The sequence below is a fragment of the Phyllostomus discolor genome, chromosome 1 (assembly GCF_004126475.2).
Source record: "Phyllostomus discolor isolate MPI-MPIP mPhyDis1 chromosome 1, mPhyDis1.pri.v3, whole genome shotgun sequence".
Taxonomy (NCBI): Eukaryota; Metazoa; Chordata; class Mammalia; order Chiroptera; family Phyllostomidae; genus Phyllostomus; species Phyllostomus discolor.
Window position 1 is genome coordinate 103,428,975 of NC_040903.2, and position 20,067 is coordinate 103,449,041.

At 35.0% G+C, this 20,067-nt stretch overlaps 1 protein-coding gene across 1 annotated transcript in view; it reads left to right on the top strand.

Annotated features, from left to right (window-relative positions):
- The window catches only part of WDFY3 (WD repeat and FYVE domain containing 3), a 243,909-nt gene that overhangs the window by 68,927 nt on the left and 154,915 nt on the right, over positions 1–20,067 (top strand). Inside the window, 3 exon segments of the mRNA XM_028505686.2 lie at positions 7,117–7,240; positions 14,785–14,838; positions 19,751–19,860. Of these exon segments, the coding sequence (XP_028361487.2) occupies positions 7,117–7,240; positions 14,785–14,838; positions 19,751–19,860 (288 nt within the window).

The window sequence follows — 20,067 nt, forward strand, 5'->3', positions numbered from 1 at the left end:
TAAAAGTTGCAAGGAGGAGAGCAGTTAACACTGTTATGTACAATGAGGACTGAAGAATGTTCTTGAGATTTGCCAGTTTAGAAGTTACTAGAATGGTGGAGCCAAAGGCAGATAAAAAGAGACAGTAAATATATACTTGGCTCAGAGAAATTTGAAAGAAAGTAGAGCAAAAGAGATTGGTAGAAGTGAATTTGGCAATAAAAGGGTGTTTGTATGTTTCTAGTGTTTCACTTTGGTTTTTAAGGTGGGAAAGATGTAGTCATGCTCATAAAGAGAAGGGAAGAAACCAGCAGGGGGGAAAGTTTGGAAATTTTCAAGAGAGATTGAAATTGATTGAGGGAAGAGAGCATGGACTCAAATTTGAGATGGGTGGTTGAGCCTCCAGTGGGAAAAAGAGACCTCCCTCATCCTGGAGAAAGGATACAGGGTGGGGTAAAAGTAGGTTTACAGTTGTTTGTATTGAAAAAGACATGCAGGCTATGATTATTACAATAGTTTTATTAACTCTGAGTACTTACAACTGTAAACTTACTTTCTATTAACTCTGAGTTGAGTACTCACAACTGTAAACCTACTTTTGCCTCACCCTGTATTTTGTTGGGTGTGAACATGGGTTTGTAGTTAAGATGGTGGGAAGTTGAATGAGATCTTGCTTAATAACCTCAGTTTCCTGTAGTTGTCAACAGATGTGGTCTGTTAAGAGTCTTGAGGAAGTAGGTTGACTAAGGGATTTAAAGAAATTGTGATGGTTTGGAATGTTAATGAAAGGGAATGAGATAGTTGAAAAGGAATGATAAAAGAGGGTCCAGTGGAAGTTGGCGATAATAAATTTACAACAGATCTTATCCAATCTTGTGTGTGATTTTTCTCTTGCCAGGGACTCAGCAAGCTGTGTGTAGAAGTTAGAGAGGACAGATAGATACATTAAAGAGTGGAGAAAGCAGACGTTTATTGGGATTGAGGTTTTGCTGGGCTGGTAAGGCAGAAGGGCAGAAGTAGAAGGAAGGAGCATGGTAAAAGAGAGACTAGTTCACAAGACACCTATGGGGTTAGATAGGGTAGAGTAAGAATAGAGGATGGAAACAATCCATTTAGAGGATGTTCATTTTTTTAATCTATAAAATAAGAGACTAAGAATGGTAGAGGGAGGAGATAGAGAATCGGAACATGAGGAAAGGGGGGGTAAGATTTAAAATAGCACTTTTGGAAACAGGAGAGAACTGATTGTGGACAAAAACATTTTTTCAAGCCCCATTGAGGTAACCAGTCATTAAGTTTTTTGGAATTCTAGGAAGTTTTTCTATTGTTCCATTTTGTTTATGTACTGTTGGCTGAGTATTTTTAGATAATCTCCTTCTCTCAAACTTACAAACATTTACAAAGGTGATATTTAGAGTGGTTAGGACAACTGTTGTTTTGTTCTATTAACATAAATTAATAAGTAATATCTTAGATACATGTCCCATCTATTTCATTAGTTAGGTTTCTACAGCCAATTCGAGTATTAGGATAGAATAATTGTACAGATATGTTTCTTTAAAGAGTATATTTGAGATGCTTTAGTAATTATCCTCTCTTGCTTAGACAGTTTGACTTCGTTTTCTTGTATTCTAAGTTGTCATAAGTCTCATTAACTATTAAATTCTTTTAAATCAAAAGTTTTTAATTGGCTGATGAAAAACATATGTGTATTGCCTTTCATCTCTAATATAATGAGTGAAATACCATAAAGGTTCCGTCATCTCTTAACTAATAAAAAGATAGGAAGTTATTTTTGTGGCATTGTGACCAATTAAAAAGATATATATTCACTGGGTTATCATTAACCTAAAAGAATACTTATATAAGCCCTCACATCCACTGAATTTTTTAAATAGGTGGCCATATTTATTCAATATTTAACCATTTATATATGAACATTCTCTACTAGTAAGAAATAGCTTTGATAAATGAGTAGCTCATTATGGCTCAAAAGCTCTTAACTATGATTGCTAAAAAGGAATTGCACTGTTCACTTTTGAGACTTTGCTTGTTTCATGCCAAATAGTAAATAAGTCATATTACTATTACCGTTAGACGTAGGCATCTATCTCCAGAATTATTTTTAAAGTGTGGTCAGTAGTGTTATTTCAGTGTGTGGTATTTGCTTTGAAGAGGCACAGGTTGAGAAATGACATATGTTGAGCCTTTTTTCTGGGCCAGATCTCATGCTGGGTTCTTCAGCTGCCTCCTGTGATCTCCCTCACAGTCCTGCAAGAAGACTGCTGCTGTCCTGCCTCTCAAACTGAAGGGTTATTGTGGAGACTGAGAATAGCTGAGTAGTACTAACCCAGCATTGTTAAAAAATAATTAACCCTTAGTCCCAAGAACAAAAGCTTACAAAGAAAATACTTGATTTAAACTTATTAAAAAAGAATAGCATTTTAGTCATCTAAATATTAACTGCTATTGTTTTAATTACCTTGGTGGATATTATCATACTTTACTGTGTACTTTAAAATGTACTCTTTGCTAATTAGATCTTCTTTTAGAAACCCCCCTACCTTTTTAAATTCTAATTTATATTTGAGAAGTATCTAAGTTGGAATAGATACTATTTCAACTTAGATACTTTTTTTTTGTCTCTTACAAATGACCTTTACTTTTTAAGTTGTTGGCTTTAGAGAAAGGAAATTCAAGTTTAGAACCAAATGAGAGACAAGATAGGAGTCAGAAGGTGAACTATTTACTTATATACAGCTTTAATACTTATTACATAATACCAGTACAGTTGATATTGGAGAAAAGGTCTGTGCAACAAAGGACTAAATTTACCCTTGAAATAGAAAGGGACAGTTGTAGGCCACACCCAGAGCAAATGAGAATGTGTGTTCTCCTGAGGCAGGCATATCCCAAAAGAGAGGAAGGAGAGAGGCAACTGAGGGAAGGAGTCTTGTTTCTTTTCCCCTAAGTCGGTGGTCCTTCTGAGAAATAGGAAGAGTATAAGATAAATGTTTCTCTAATTGTTTATATTAATTGATAAGAAACCTTAGTTCATTTACAAGATAAAAATAACACAATTACACTTTGTTAATTTTTAAAGTCTGTTTTATATTGCAATTATTTAAGAACTCATGGAGGTCACACTGTGTAACTTATTTTAGATATGACATACACCGTATTTAGGAAACAAAAGACACTTAGAAAACTTTTAAGATTCCAACCTTTTTTGTTAGTCATAGTTAATTGGTTTTTATTGAATGGTTTCATTCTGTAACAAATGCATATCAAGCCTCTACTTTATGCATGCTACATTAGATATCACCATTAGTTTGTCCTTTCTGAGTACACCAGAAATGTTTACTGGAGGTGCCAGGAAATTTTCTGAAATTTATTTGAATGCATATTAAAAATGACCCTTCTAAAACCAAATCAAACCATGTTGTTCTCTTAAGGTGGACATTGCAGAGTTACAGTGGTAGGGTTCAGGTGAAGTTTAATTGAGGTGATATAGTACTGGGTGATTAAGAGCAGGACTTTGGACCAGACAGGCCTAGTTTAAAATTCTGGCTCCAGCACCTCCAGGCTTACATTGTTTAACTCCTCTAACACTTACTTTTTTAAAATGTGTGAAATGAGGATACTGTATAAGATTTTATGAGTTTCACATGACATCACATGTCAAGTATTTGAATACTGCTAGGCAGATGGCAAATGATCATTATATGGTAATTATTTTTATTAAATTTGCTAGAATGCATGTTTGTTCCTCAGTACTGTTTTTATTTTCATCTGAGTTATGAATGTCACATATCTCTTATGGAATTATCCCTTCTGAGTTGAATATATCACCTACCAGTCTCTTGTTCAGTTCTCTCCCTTGACAGATAAAGAAATGGAAAAAAAAAACCCCAAAATTTGACCCATAGTCCCTGAGGAGAGGAGAATCTAAGCCTCCTGACTCCCAGCTTCATGCTCCATCCTCTACGGCGCACACTTAACTACATGGTGGAAGCATTGTGTGTTTTTAAGAAATACCACTGTTTGTGAAAGGTGGTATATACATACCTAATATTCTTAGATTTAAATGCTGATTTCAATCACAAAAAAAATCACTTTCCTTTGCTACCTTATGTATTTAGTATTATCTAAAATGTCAGATCTGTGTTTTAGTCCCTATACCTCTCCAACCTCATCTTGTATCATTTTTCTTCTCATTTAAAACATCCAGCCTCACCAGCCTTTCGATTCCTCAACTGCCCTAAAAATTTCATGTCCACTTTGAGGTCTTAGCACAATTCTTCTCACTACCCAGAGCCCAAACATTATGATTCCAAACATTGCCTGACATATTTAGGAGACAGTACATATTTATGACTGAATAAATGACAGAATGAATCAATCATTAGTACTGTTAGATCTCTAGACTAAAAATTGTTTATGTCATTTCAGATTAGCAAATACAACATTGTCTTCCGTAATATTTGATTTTGAGTTGGTCGATTCAAGTAAGACTTACCTTTTGAAAAAATTTTCATATAAAAATAAAGCAGTAAATGTTAGGATTTGTGTGAAAAGTTACCTGCATTTTTAACAGCATTGTTACTCACCCAGCATGAAGACTGCTTGAATAACCATATCCTCATATCTTCTAAGACATGATCTATTAATTTATGAAGTTGTCTTAATAATGCTTAGGAACAAAATAGCTCTTCATTCTTAAGAGCAAAATATACATCAGTATATTCTTGGTAATAGAAATGTTTACCTACTATATGTCTAAATCAGTTTGATGAAAGGCCTAATAATTTCCTGAGCAAAATATACATTTGTTTTATAAATGCCTTCATTAAACAGTTACACACTCATCTGTGAGTAGAGGTAAAATGGCAGTTCATGCAAGTGTCATTGTTTGGTCTCTCAGTTTCTAATGTATCTACAGTTTGTTAAAGAATGTGGATCTTCCTTAACAGGTGACACACAGGTTAACTGTAAACCTACAACATTTATCAAAATATCAGAAGAAAAACAATTTATTGAGATCTTGAAAAGTACTGCTTATTGCTCTGGCTGCTATGGCTTAGTTAGTTGTAGTGTTGTCTCATGTTCTGAAAGGTGGAGGGTTCAATTCCTGGTCAGGGTACATACCCTAGGTTGCAGGTTTGGTTCCTCTTTGGGTCGCATGTGTGAGGCAGCTGATTAATGTCTCTCTCTTCCTCCCTTAGACAAATCAATAATTTGATTATTACCATCAAATAATCTCCCTTTTTCTCCCTCCTTCCCTTTTCCTCTTTCTTCTTCCATCATCTTCTCTCTCTAAAATTAATAGATGTGTCCCAGGACAAGGATTATAAGAAAAGAACTGTTTATTTGTTCTTTGAAATCATTTATAATTACCCCTGTGTTATGTTAGTGAACAGACTTACATACCTGGACAAAAGTATACCCTGTAGAATTGAATTGTTGTGGGGTTTTTTATGTTTTTAGTACTTGCAGTTCAATTTGAAGGAGGTTATAAGAAACACAGTACCTATTGTAAGAATGTAAGGAACATTTCTATTACAAGATATTACATTATAATTTATATCTTTTTATTAGGCTCTTTGGAAGAAAAGTTACATAGTATGAAAAATAGAGGTACTTCCTTAAATACATATTTTTCTTTCCTAAGGACATTGTGAGCCATATGATTGACTAGGTTTTCTCTTTTGTATTTATAAACCAAATTCATGACTAAAACATGGCAAATATAGTTTTTTAGTTTTAGATTTTTATTTAATGTTTTTTTCTAGTTCATTCCCAAGTGTTGGTCTTTTATTTGCTTGTTTTTTTTTTCCTTTCTTTTAGTTTATATTCTCATGTCATAGTTCATGTCCTTCAATGCTACCTGAACACATAAATGAACAACCATATTTAGGGAACATATGAAAGGCAGAGTGCTGCTAGCTTGGTAGGGAATACAAAGATGAATGAGAGAGGTTTCTTCCCTTTGTAATCACATATGAACATAAAAGACATGGTGCAATTTGTTTTGTAATAGAGAGCTATCATAATACTTTTAGAAGACACTGAATTTCCTTTTAATTATAAAAAACATTATTGAAACTATTTTAGAATATATCCACTTACATAGCCATTGTAGTATCATCTCTTTTCCTATGACAGTCCATCTAGTTTTCTTTTTTTATTATTATTTATTGATTTGTGAGAGAGAGGAAGGAAGGGAGACAGAGACAGATGTTGATTTGTTGTTCCATTTGTTTATGCATTCATTAGTTGATTCTTGTATTTGTCCTGACCGGGGATCAAACCTACAACCTTACTCTAACCAGCTGAGCTACCCAGCCAGGGCCCAGGTTTTATTTTCTTATTCTCTTATTGAATCTGTATTGGTTTATCTTTAAGAATTATTCTGAAGTTCATTTGTCTTAGATTTCTGAGGAAGAGAAATTTATTTCATGACCCAAATACCACTTATGGAGTTGAGAAACAAAAAGTAGTTCATAGCAGAAAGGTTTTTTCCTTTGAGTAAGGAAAACAAGAAACAGTCCATCAAAAAGGTGTGACTTATTGCAAGCTGGGAAGATTTGGACATACTCAGCTGAGGAAGATTCTGACCCTCTCATTCTCTTCATTCTAGTCTTTGCCCTGCCAGTGTTGTTTTGGGAATTAATTGCTGTTAGATTTAGAAATTCTGAGATATAAGATGAGGTTAGTGAATTCTTTATTTACTCAGCCTAGAACTTAGAAATAGTAAGTAAGTCTTTGCTTTTCACTATGTTATCTAATGTTATCTGTGTACCATCAAATAATCTTAATTTCCTAATTTAGATTTTTTCATAGAAACATTGTATTTTCTAAAGCTTCTAAAGTAGATTGATTCAAATTCTATAGATAACTAGTCTTTGACTTTTAGATTATATTTATTTAATCATTCAACAAATTAATATGTATTAGGAAATGTGGCTAGATGTGATTTACTGAGAGTTGTATTTTTAAACATATATTCAGATCCAAAGAAACTATTTAAGCATATATTTTGTAACTTGACTTTCAAGTCATACCATACTTCAAGATGCACAGAATAAAAGAAAAAAGTTGACAATGCTTTATTAACATTTTTTTCCCCACTCACAGGTTTTTGGAAATGCTCCGCCAAATACAATGACAGAAAAATTTTCTGATCTTCTGCAGTTCACAACACAAGTTTCACGACTGATGGTAACAGAAATTCGAAGGAGAGCATCAAACAAATCTACAGGTATTATTACAGAAACCAGCAAAAACTGATTTATTTGACTGGGCAGTTTGGTAAAAGTGTTATTTAAATTAAATAGGAAGTTGACCTGATACTAGAATTACTTGTCTCATTCACATTCTTAAAGTTATATTCTTCTCTTGGTTTCAATATCTTATGATTTCAACATCTTTTAAGTAGATTAGTTGTATCAAGGCTACTTTCCTTGGACCTCTACCACCCTCTCCCCAACCCTTTCAACAATACTCTGTTTTCTTCTGAACAAAATCCAAATTCTTAGCATGACATTTAAGGCAAACCCAGAAACTGGCCATATGTGTGTTTTTTTTCTAGCCTGCACTTTTTAATTTGTTTCCTTTTCTATATTTCAACCAAACCAAGTTGTTTGGAGTCCCAAACTCATCTATGCTCTTATTTCTATTCTTTTCTTAGGATGCTTTACCCAGTAAAGAGAATCTTTCCCATCTCAGCATGTCTAAATCTTCCCAGCTTGGATTAAGTCACACCTTTTTGATTGACTGTCTCTTGTTTTCCTTATTCAGAGAAAAAACAACTTTCTCTTCTAAACTACTTTTTGTTTCTCAGCTCCCATGAGTAGTATTTGGGTATGTGTCTTTATTTTCCTATTTGACCATAAACTGTTTAGGGGTGTCTATGTGACCTAGTCTTGACCACAATGCTTCACATACACTAGGCCTTTTATGAATGCTGCCTGAATACTATTCTTTTTTATAACTAGTTCATTTTAAACTTACAAAGTATCTTTCCTTCTGCCCAAGATTAAAATAAGCTTTCTTGATTTTAATTACCATTAGTCATTTTCTAAATTAGCAATATGTTTGAGGGATTTTATCTTTATTTTATCTTATTTTGTTATTTTTGGATTTTTTGCTGGTTGTTTGAATGATAGCTTTCTTGTTGAAGCATTAGGCCGAGAAATTGATTAAGTTCTGTTTTTAATGTCTCTTTGGGAAAATCACTTATCTTTTCAACCCATCAAATTATTATTTTTTCACTAGTAATGATAATTGCCTTTGTTATAAAATCTTTTGTTTTTATTTTTATTAAAATTAATATAGGCACATAGTTTTGAGGGCCAAGTAGTTAAAGGGTTAATTAAAAACAGCGTGTCCCTTCTATCATCCTGGTTCATCTCCATTTTTCACTCCTAACAGGAAGTAGCTTTTGAACACTTTTTTTTTTCGATATTTATTTCGCTCTCTAAATAACATTTATAGTGTGTGTTCTTGATTAACATTTTGATCCTGTCTTCTGACTTTTCACAGGAGAAGGAGACTGACTGTCTTCAGCTCACTGCTGCAGCCCCACAGACACTTCCTGTGCCCCTGCACTGCAGTGCTGCTGTGCCCCAGTTCTGGTTAGGTCAGGATTCCTGGCTGGGAATGGGAAAACACCATTCTAAGATGAGCCATGCAGTATGCTACGATTACTTTTCTGTCCTTGAAAACTTCTCCCTTGCCTCCATCAGACTTAGCAATTAGTTATTTACTACTTTTCTACATTTTTATTACACATTCATCTCTTATTCCCGTTTTTTGTGAATCTCTCCTCAATAGGATTGAAGACATGAGACATTCTGTCAGTTCATCTGTTTGCACACAGCTTTTGCAGAACCTCCTGGCTGCTTTAGTCTACAGTAGGTGCTTTCTAGGCCAGCTGCACAGCTGTCATTTTACATTCCCACTCACATCATCCTGGGATGCCTTACCACTTCTTTGAGATAGAGTGTCTCTTTCCTGAATCTGATGTCATCTTTTTTTTTTTCCAAATTAAGTGGTAAAGCATCTTTTCCAGAAGCTTCCTGAGAAAGGATGCAGGGGAATTATCATTTTTGGTTTGGGGATTTTTTCGTTTGTTTACAGAAATCCCATGAATGAAAATTTGACTATTGCTGAGTAAGCTGAGTTCCTTCATTGTCACTAAAGAAGGTGATGCCATTTGGCTAACAGCCTTTCAGATACCAGGGCTTGGCACGAATCCCATCACATCGTGTACTGTGGCTTTCCTGCAGAAAGTGGAAACTAGAAGGCACAAGTCCACCACCCTCACTATCTCACAGAAAAGTGTGCTTGGGAGGTCTCCCCAAACACAAAGTACAAACATGAATGCAGTTTTATCAGTGAGAAAACAAACTGCTTGTCATCTAGACTCCTTGAGCACTTGCTGAATGTTTATAGGAGTTGTTTGAGAATGCTGGCTGTATTTAGCCCCAGAAGACTTTGGGTCTAGGGGAAGTTACAGACCCTCCTACCAGGGAGTGGGAGCTACCAGTGTCATGGGAAATTGAGCTCAGGTGCAGCACCTCTGGGGACATGGTCAGTGAAGGGGGTGGAGGGGGCCTTATCTAGGTCTTTCTCCAGGCAGCCCAGGGTGAATGCTCAGGGTCATATTGGAAAATCTTGCAGCTTACATTATATTTATCCTCCTTTCAGCTGGTATCAGACTCTTGGTTGGAAATCATTTTTTCTCAGAACTTAAAAATCATTTCTCAGCATATTCTAGATGCCTATGCTACTGTTGAGAAATGAAGCTTCCTGGATACTGAATTCTTTTTCTGTGTCCTTTTTTTTTTTCTATAAAAGCACTTAGGATCTATTTTTTGGCCATTTGGTTCTAAAATTTTATGATAGCCTGCCTTGGAGTAGACCTGTATTTGTGCACTATGCGCCGTACTTCTTAATCTAAGAATTCATATCCTTTAATTTGGGGGAAGTTTCATGAATTGTTTAAATAATAATATTCTCCCATCTACTTTCTCTCTCTAGTCAGAGGTACCTCTAAGACACTCTCATTTTCTTTTTTTTGTTGCTTATTTTCTATCTTTGTTTTTTTACCCTGCTTGCTAAGAGAGCTCTTCAGTTTTTACCATCCATTCCTTCTGTGGAATTTTTTTTATTTATGACATTATAGTTTTAATTTCTAAGACTTTTTTCTTTTTTATTGGTGTTTTGTTTTGTTATGGATTCCCTTCTCTTAGCTGAGTTTTTGTTTTTCGGTTTTTGTTTTCATATTTTCATGTCCCTGCGTAGTCTGTTTAAGGTTGCCCTTTTTTGTTAATTTGTTTCTGTACCTTGTTTCTTATGTTGGAGAATGTCCTCACATATCTCATCCTTGGCCATCTGTTCCTGTATAAGAATGGATGGAAAGCTGCTGGGTAGCTTTGTAATTATCGGTAGAATTTGCAACTCTGGGCATCAGCCCAGGGTGATCCTGCTGGGCCATTTTGTTGGCCATCTTTCCCTGGCTAGACAGAGTCCCCAGAGAAGAATATCTAGTCTTTACCTAGACCATATATGTATGATTCTGAACATTTTGGAAGCCAGGAAGAGGAAAGGTCTGAGGACCCTGAGCATTCAGTACATGAGTTTCTGCTTTAGCTCCCTGAGCCCACAGCTGTGCCTGATGTGCTATCATCCCTCCACCACCCCAAACACTGTCACTTACTCTTTGCAGTGAATAAACCTCCAGTCTAGTGCCCTCTTTGTAGTGAGGATCTGGGGTCTAGCTGCTTTTTAAAAAGAAAAAAACCTGTTTACTCATTCTACAGAATGACATTCATTCATTCATTCATTACATTTATTGGGTGACATTGGTGGACAAGGTCATACAATTTTCAAGTGTAAATTTCTAAGATACATGATCTGTATGTTGCACTGTGTTCCCGGCTGCTGATAAAAGTACTTTCCCCAATCCTCTTGTGTACCGTTTCCCATCACCTCTGCTTCCAAAGAAAGGTAGCTAGTGCCACCAATTCCTGAGCTGCATGGTAGTTCTGTTATAGTTTAGTTGTTTTTCCTGCATTTAATTTAAGATTCTAGAATTTACTAAGTCAATTACCATTAGCTTCTGTACTATTTTAGTATTCAAAATTGTTTTTATCTTTACTATTCTCTTTGTCTTTACAGGTTTATGCTTTTAAAAAAATCCCTCTACAACTATTTTAGTGGGTGTGTTAGCATGCTCCCGCTGACATTAAAATACCATAGACCAGTGGCTTAAACAACAGAAATTTTTTTTTGCAGTTCTGGAGTCTGAAAGGCTAGATCCCAGTGTCAGCTGATGGGTTTCTGCTGTGACCTTGGTTTGCAGATGGCATCTTCTGGATGTGGCCTCACATGTAGGAGAGAGAGAGAGACAGTTCTGGCCTCCCTTCTTACAAGGGCACTGGTCCCATCATGACCTCTTTTAAACTTAATTAATTTCCATAGGCTCCATCACCAAATACCATTACATTAAGAGTTAGGGCTTCAACCTATGAATTCTGGGAGGGACACATTTCAGGCCATAGTTGTGGAGTTTCAGGAGAAAACAGGTAAATGCTTGTCTCAATGTTTTATCTTTCACTGGAGCCAATTATGAGGTCTTTGGAGCAACAGCCATTAAATGTTTTTAGATTGAGGACAAAATCCCTTATTCAGAAGCATTACATTATATGAATTGATGTATGGATTTTCAAGTGTGACAGTTTTAATTATCTTTGCAGTTCTCGAAGGAGGTCTAATGAAAGTTGTCGAGATACTTTCCTGCCCTGTCTTCTCCCGTCTCGTCTCCAAATTGCGTTGCATCCTTTTTTCTTTCCTGATTTTAGTTCCTTCTGTGGAAATGATAAGGTGGTCTGAAACAGAAGATACGTGTTTTATACTGATTCGGCTATTTTAAATAAGGCAGATTTCTCTGTCACAGGTTGATTCCTGTCATTACATTTTCTTTCTTCAATGGTATTCCTAGATTAGAAAAAAATTCCCAGAACTTTATTTACTTCTCTGTTGCTCTGTTTGTGAGTACCTAGCCTGCATATTTGTAGGAAAACCTTTTTCTGTGTCAGAAATTTGTTTTCCTGAATTCCTTTATAATTTCATTTCCATAGGGCAATGTTTGAGAAATAATGAAAAGTATCCTAAGTGAAGTAGATGTCTCACTTTTAGATGTCAATTTATAGTAATAACTATATATGTTTTTTAAAACTTCTCATTTTAAAGTAATTACAGTCTCCCAGGAATTTATAAACCTAACTCATAGAGCCCCCTGTGCCCTTTACCTACCCTTCTCATCGATAACATATTATTTCCCAGCTATATTTAGATGCATTTTTCATATTAGGTTCTTCCATGTAATTTTTAGCTTTAAACTTTTGAAATTTATTAACTTTAGAATCCAGCGGAATTAAATTAAATTTGTATGAATTTTACCTCTGTAAGAGGAACCTTTCTTGACCTCCCTGTCTCAAATAGATCATTTCTATTCTATCTGCATACCAGTTAGTATAGTTTTATTTAGTCACTGAAAATACTTCCTTTAGAGCTTTGTCATCATCTAAAATATCTTGTTCATTTACTTATTTAATTTTATTGTCTGTCATGATGACTTCTGTATAATTTGGAACAGAGATTTTCAACCTTTTTCATCTGATGGCACACATAAACTAATTACTAAAGTTCTGCGGCATACCAAAAAAATATTTTTTGTTGATCTGACAAAAAAACTGTATAATTTTTATTTCATTCACATTTGATGGTTATTGCTGTCTTGGCTATTATCATTTTTTTTATTTGACAGTCTACAGGAAAAGAAGTCAGTGCTTCTGACTAGATAGTCAGGTATTGCATGTTTTAAAATTTTTTGTGGTACTCCTGTTGGAAACCATGGAACTAGAAGAATGCTTGTCACAGATTAGGCACTCAATAAATTTTTACTGACTGACATAGGATTTCTCTGCTCCTTGTTCACTTTAATGCTTTGAAAATTGGAGCAGTGTTAGAAAAGCCAGCCTTACTGATGTTTAAGAGAAAAAAGCATAATTTTGGAATATCTCCTAAACCTGCCTTGAATTATCTTGGCTTTGGGAATCCTTGTTCTCTTACTTTTAGTCTTTAATCATTGGAAGTTTCTTTTGGTCAGTGTTATCACAAGTACCTTCATGGGGATTATTTTTCTTTTTTATTTATTGATTTGAGAGACATAAACATTGATATGTTGTTCCACTTATCCATTTATTGGGTGCTTCTTTTATGTACCCTGACCAGGGATTGAACCTGCAACCTTGATGTATTGGGACAGTGGTCTAAACAACTGAGCTACCTGGGCCAGATGTATCATGGAGATTTCTTCTCTTTTCTTTTTTAAAGATTTTATTCATATATTTTTAGAGAGAGGAGAAGGAAGAGAAAAAGGGAGAAAAACATCAGTATGTGGTTGCCTCTTGTGTGCCCCCTACTGGGGACCTGGCCTGCAACCCAGGCATGTGCTCTGACTGGGAATCGAACCAGTGACCCTTTGGTTCACAGCCCAGTACTCAATCCACTGAGCCACACCTGCCAGGGCAAGATTTCTTTTCGTTTGTGGGTAAAAAAAAAATCACAAAATTGTGTGTTCAAGATCTAGGTATATCCTGAATCATCTCACTCTTTCATATCCCCTTCCTTATTTTCTAAATTGTTTGATTGATTTTTATTGTAGTAAAAAACACCTAACTTATATCTGCCCTCTTAACAGATTTTTAAATGTACAGTTAACTATAAGCAGTGTTCTACAGTAGATCTCTAGAACTTTTTCATCTTGCATAACTGTAACTTTGAACCCATTGATCAGCAACTCCCTGTTTGCTCTTCCTCCCAGGCCTTGGGAATCACCATTCTGTATACCCTCTGTTGCCATGAAATTGGCTACTTTTGATTCTTCACATAACCTTTTATTTTATAGGAAGTTATTGATGGTAATTGTTACAATTACTATTCAAATTTTTCTCCAAGAAAGCAGGTGACATGAGCCCTCTATTATTCCTTTGGAAAAAATAGCTATATGTGTTGGGCATCAGAACAAGATTATTTTTCCAGGACTCCTGAATTTGGTGTGGAATACTCATTATTTTGTTTGTTACCTAGTCACTACTCACATACCAAGTCTTTTTATCAGATCACCTCCAATATGAATTATAGATATCTTAGTAGGAACTATGTTTATCTGCAATTCTCTTGTTTAAATCTATTTATCAGAAGTTACTAAAAATGGAAACTTTTAGGAAATGTCAATATACAACATGGTACATAGACTGATTTGTAATACACAAAGCAACTTCACAGTTCTAGTTCTCTTTCTTAATTCTGTCTTCACTGTTGCCTCTGTGTGGCTTTTGTTAAATATATAGTAACTCTAAACTAATTTGAGAAAAACACATAATTTTGTGGCTATATTGTTTAAGAGGAGTAGCTTAAGATTTTTTCCCTTCTTATGTAGTTTTAAGTTCAAACATGCAATCTGCTTAATTTTAAGCTGACACAGTCAGTTTATGTCATTGAAGCAGAAAGTTCCCACCTGTGAAAAATTATCTTTAGTTTATGATTAATTACTTTGGTGCATGTGAGGTTCCACTGTTAAACCCAGCGGTGGAAGAAAAAGTGGGCAGCAGCGCAGTGATGGAGAAGCCAGGTGATGCTGAGTACGGTTGGTGTCTCATGTAGCGTGTTGCTGTGGGATTAGTATACTGTAGTGAATCCCCATTGGACAACCTAGCCTTTTTTTTTAAACAGAAGAACATTGTACCCCACTGTCCTCCAGGGATTTCAAAGCCACAACACCTTCAGGTAATTTTATTCCCAAGGTGTAGTTATGCATCATCAAATCAAAAGAAGCATGGAACTTGTGGATTCTAATCCTGTGTTTCTGACTAACTTACAGAAGGTTTTGGGGGAGTGGAGGAGGAGGATGGGGAAGGGTTGTTTAGGGCTGGGTATCTTTGTTAATGAGCTAAGTGTAATAATACTATTAACATGTCTTACATTCTCATCCTGAAGCATAAGTTGGAAAATGATTATGCTTTAAATGGACTTTGCAAAGGAAAAAATGTTGCGTTGCATCTATTATTAACAAATTTTGTTTTCCAAATTGTTCTGAATGCTAATGGAATTCACTTAAATTCTCTCAATGTAGACTGGGAACTTAAGATTCTTTTAAAACTGTCTACATTCTATTCTTATTTGATCTAATAATGAGTTCTAACTCCATTTCTGCATTGTTGAGTCTAACTATATGTACTAAAATGCAGTTGTGAGAGCAAAAGCTTGAATCAAATGATTGGCAGTTCGCAATATAGGACAATAACATTTTTACATTAACTTATAACTTTAAGTTAAACCATCATTTAAATTTGTAGTTGTTAAATGTAAATGAAATTAAAAGATCCTAATGCAATATTTTTTTGACTAGGAATGTTTTTCTTTCTAAGTTTTAAGAAACTGATTTATGGAAATTTAATTTAAAATTTCTTTTTAGTAGTACATATATTTTTAAGCTGCCACTAAATATTATATACTTTTATAATCAGCTTCTTAATTTATTTAAAATAGAAAGTGGGAGATCCCATTAAAGTGTTTTGAATGGCAATATTCTGAAATTAGTAGGTGAAAATAAATTAGTTCTTCTGAATACTTTTGTTACATATGGAGGATTTGTCAGTTACAGTTTTAGATCTGTTCCATATCATTCAACCACAACTACTTATCCAGATTTCTTTGTCTGTATAAGCATATCATTGAAAGCCAAATAATAAAATTTTATATTATTCCTAAAGTAACTTAAGTTTTCTCCACTTCCTCAAAAAGAGTACTTATTTAGTTGGTAAAGTTGTTAAAGGGATACTGTCAGTAATTATACTGTCTTGATCTTGTTCAGAGTTTTTTCACATGTATTATTTATTCAGAACAGTGATTGAACTGTTGTAATATTTAATAACAAACAGAACAGTTTTTCTTCAGGGTTTTTTTTTTTTGGCAGTACCTTTATTAAAGCTCAGGACAGTGGAAACAAGGAAGGGCTAAGGGTAAAGAAGCAAGGGTAGGAGAGCCTACGTGGGGCTGCTGTCAGCTGACTGGAGAGTCAGAGAAAGGGGGCCTTGGAGACAGGATCAGGGTGTTAGCCTGGAATGAGCTGCCACTGCCTGTTGCTCCCCTGGTTCCAAGTCTTGTGAGGACCCTCAGAGTTTAGGAGAAGGAAAATTCACTGGAAATGGAAATTCGAGTAGATGTGCCCCAAAGAGAGCAAGCTTTAATCCATTATTTTTCTTGAGGAATACTTTAATGTTCATTGTCAACCAAAACAGTACTGTAAGTGCCATTAGTCAAATAAGAACTTCTTCAAGCCAAGAGTACATTTTTGGTGTTTTGGTTCCCAAAATAAACATTAGCATTCATTGTATAATTGGCAACTTATTCAATAGCAGTGAAAATATGTATTTGTCCAATTTTGTTTTAATAGTAATAATATGGGTGGAAATCATATTCACTCAGAATGGTCTTATCTATAGGTTTCTAGCTTCTGTACCAGGAAAATAACTTTAATTATCTCCTAAAGTAACTTTAGTTCTTGAAAATCTCTTTTTCTCAGTCTGTGAGAAGCATAGGTGGTAATGACCAGTTCAATTAGTAATGATTTTTTTTCGTGATATAAAATTTCATTACATTGATTTAACTATGAAGTTATCACTTGAAGATTCCAGGTAGTTTTTTAGAGCTGTCACGTTACAAAATTAGAAATATACAATTTAAAACCAAAGCTGCCTAATTATGAAGAAGCCTAGGAAACGAAAGCATCACATGTCAGCCTTCAATTGATCACTGTAGCTAACTGGGAAGGAGTTGTCTTCCTTACATGAGCATTTAATTCCTATCAAAGAAAGAGGGCTCATGTAATGTATCAAATGGCAGAGTCCCCTGTAAGCTTGCAAAAATTTTGCAGGTCACCTTTTACCAGTGGTCTCAAACCATGATTAGTAAAGAAGTTTTTCTTAGTGTTATTCTTTTATTTGGTTTCCCCCTCTCTCATGAACCTTCAGAATTTAATCAGTCTTAAATATTGCTTTCTTTTTATTACTCCTCTTTTCAAAACTGCCAGGAATCTCTATTATTCATAATAAATCCAAACCTCTTAATGTTCATTAGAAGTTGAGCTCAGTGTGTCCTTTAACCAACTTAGGTTGGTTTATTCCCTCATGTAACAGGTACTTACTAAGTGCCCACGTAGTGCAGCAATGCACTTCATACTGAGGATCATCAGTGAATAGCCAAGGAGACTGCTTTCTTGCCGTTTATTTTCTAGAGAGGGGCTAGGAACGGTAAATCAGTGAACATAAGAATATAATTTCAACGTTTGAGATACAAAATATTAAAATAAGCCAGGCTTCTGTTGGCATCTCTCATTTCCAGTAAATTCTTTTTATCACTACATTTTGTCTCTTACAGGTTAGACAGTCTGGACTTAAATCTAAGTTCTCTCACTGACTAGCTATGTTACTCTAGGCAAATTATTTTCCTTCTCCATTTCTTAATTTATATATTATAAGGTGTATAATAATAGAGAGTAACTCAAGATTCTTGTAACAAATAAGTTGCATTTAGAAGTACTTAACAGTGTTTGTTATATAGTTAAGATTCAGTAAAAATAAGCAATCAAAATTTTTTTCTTATTAAAATATTCCTTCAAATGAAAGTATATAAAGATAAAATATGCCCAGCACAGTACCACATGTAAGTTTTGTATTCATTCAATTCTTTAATAAAACACTTTTATCTCATTTGCATTAAATGAAAGAAAAAAATTCCTCTAATGCAATCCAGTTCTGTTCTGCATTCTACATCTCCATGAAGTGTGTTAAGTGTACATCAGTGACTTACCAGTTGATTTAGAGTAAACAGATAGGACTTATTTTCTGACAACTTTAATTCATCTTGGTTATCAATATAAAAATTGATGAACTCTGCTTATGAAATTAGGCATATGGTTGGGGATTTATCCATTTTCCCTTATCTCTAAAAACACAATCAACTAAATTTACTTTCAAAGATTCTTGAAACATTACAGTTCTGTGAATGATTCTCTCCCTATTTCTCTGTTCTTGCTGTCAGCTGCTCACATCACCACTTGTGTGTATCACAAAGGCACCCTTCCAGTTTTTTGGCCCCATCACCATCACTGGTCTCTGCCTTCCCAGTTTGTCATATATATACACATTACTAAGTTAATAGTCTTAGAGTAATTATTTCATCATCTTTGCTCAAGAAACTGCATTTATCCCTCTTACCTAAAGAGTCACCTTAGTTACCTTCCTTCATGAATAGGTATCAATTTTCTATCACTACTGTTGATATTTGAATCTAATTCTCAACATATGATCATGTAGAATGTTAACCCAATGTTATTACCATTCTTTATCTTGATGTGTACATGTTATATTCTTTCCTCTAGCTACACTTCTGTTTTAATACTGTGTTCTTAGTCTGTCTGTTCTCTTTCTACCCCACCCCCCACTTCCTAGACAAGCATACATAGGTTTCCCCGTTTCCAAAAGTAGAGCTTGCCTGTGAAGCCTTTTGTAAGCTGAAATGGCATAACATGAAGAAACAGTCACCTTTAATTTATATGGAAAAAAATGGATTATTCTTAGAACCAAAAAATAACCTTTCAAATCATACCACATCACACCTAAAACCTAAAATAACACTAAAACACAGTAAAAGCAGGAATGATATGATAAATGTATACCATGCTTTGTACCCATTAATCCACTCAAGCAACAGAATTCCCATTTTATTCATTACTGGATGCCACCTAAAAAAGACCACTTTACTCCTAGCAGAACCAATAGTAACTTTGGTACCTTTCTAGATTCTTTGTCTCTGCATGCAAATAGTATGAATATTGGATGCAGGCAAGTTCAGCACGTGTGCGCGTGCACACACACACTCACAATGTGTTTTGTTCCCCATGATCAGAATGCTTAACCACATCCACTTTTACACTAAGCGTAACATCCTTAAGAGCTCTCTTAGGCTTTTCCAATGTCTTAAGACACATCTTGCTAACACGTGCACAGAGTAAATGGAGATAAAGCACAGTTGCTCACAGACACAGTTCAAAGCTATGGGGCTTGATGCTGAGATGCAGAGTGTGGTTCTCAGGGAAGGAGCTTGGCAGGGCCATTCTCACTGCTCCTGGCTCAGTGACCTGGCCTTTATAATGGCCCCCTGAAAAACAAATGCTGAGCACTGTGTTTACTTTTGCCCTTGTTTATAAAAGCAAAAGTCTTTTTCTGATTTCTTTTGGTTAGCAACAGCAGATAATTAATGCAGGTCTTTCATAAGAGCAAAGTAGCCTAATATCAACTTTAAAAGTAGAGTATGCCTGTACTTTTTTTTTCCAGGCAGGGTTAGTTCAAATTTTACCTTTTCCATGTCTCTTTTGACTAGTTTGTGACATACCTTTTCCTAGAATATATGGGTTGACTTTTACATTTCCCTACTGATATGATGATATATGAGTACTATAAAGATCTGTGTGTGCCATGAGAACATTGCTCTTTTTAACATGTTTGACATAGAGCATGCAGCAGTCTGATTTAAAGGACGTGCTTAGTGAATGATCATTTCTTTGCAGATTTTAACAAAAACCCTCTTTATATGTGATTCCCCAACCCCCACTTAAAGCTTTCCTTTGGTTTTATAGAGGCTGCAAGTCGGGCTATAGTCCAATTCCTAGAAATCAATCAGAGTGAAGAAGCCAGTAGAGGCTGGATGCTTCTGACAACAATTAATTTGTTAGCATCCTCTGGTCAGGTGAGTTCTTTGGTTTCAAGTTTAATAACTCAAACTCTTTTTTTATCCTCTCAGGATTTTGTAAAATTAAACTTACTCTAATTTCCAAATTAGATTTTATGATAATCATTATACTCTTCTAATTCTTATTACATATTATTTCATGCTTCTGACAATACCCATGTGAGGAGGTTGATGTCTTAACACATTTTACACATGAGGAAATGC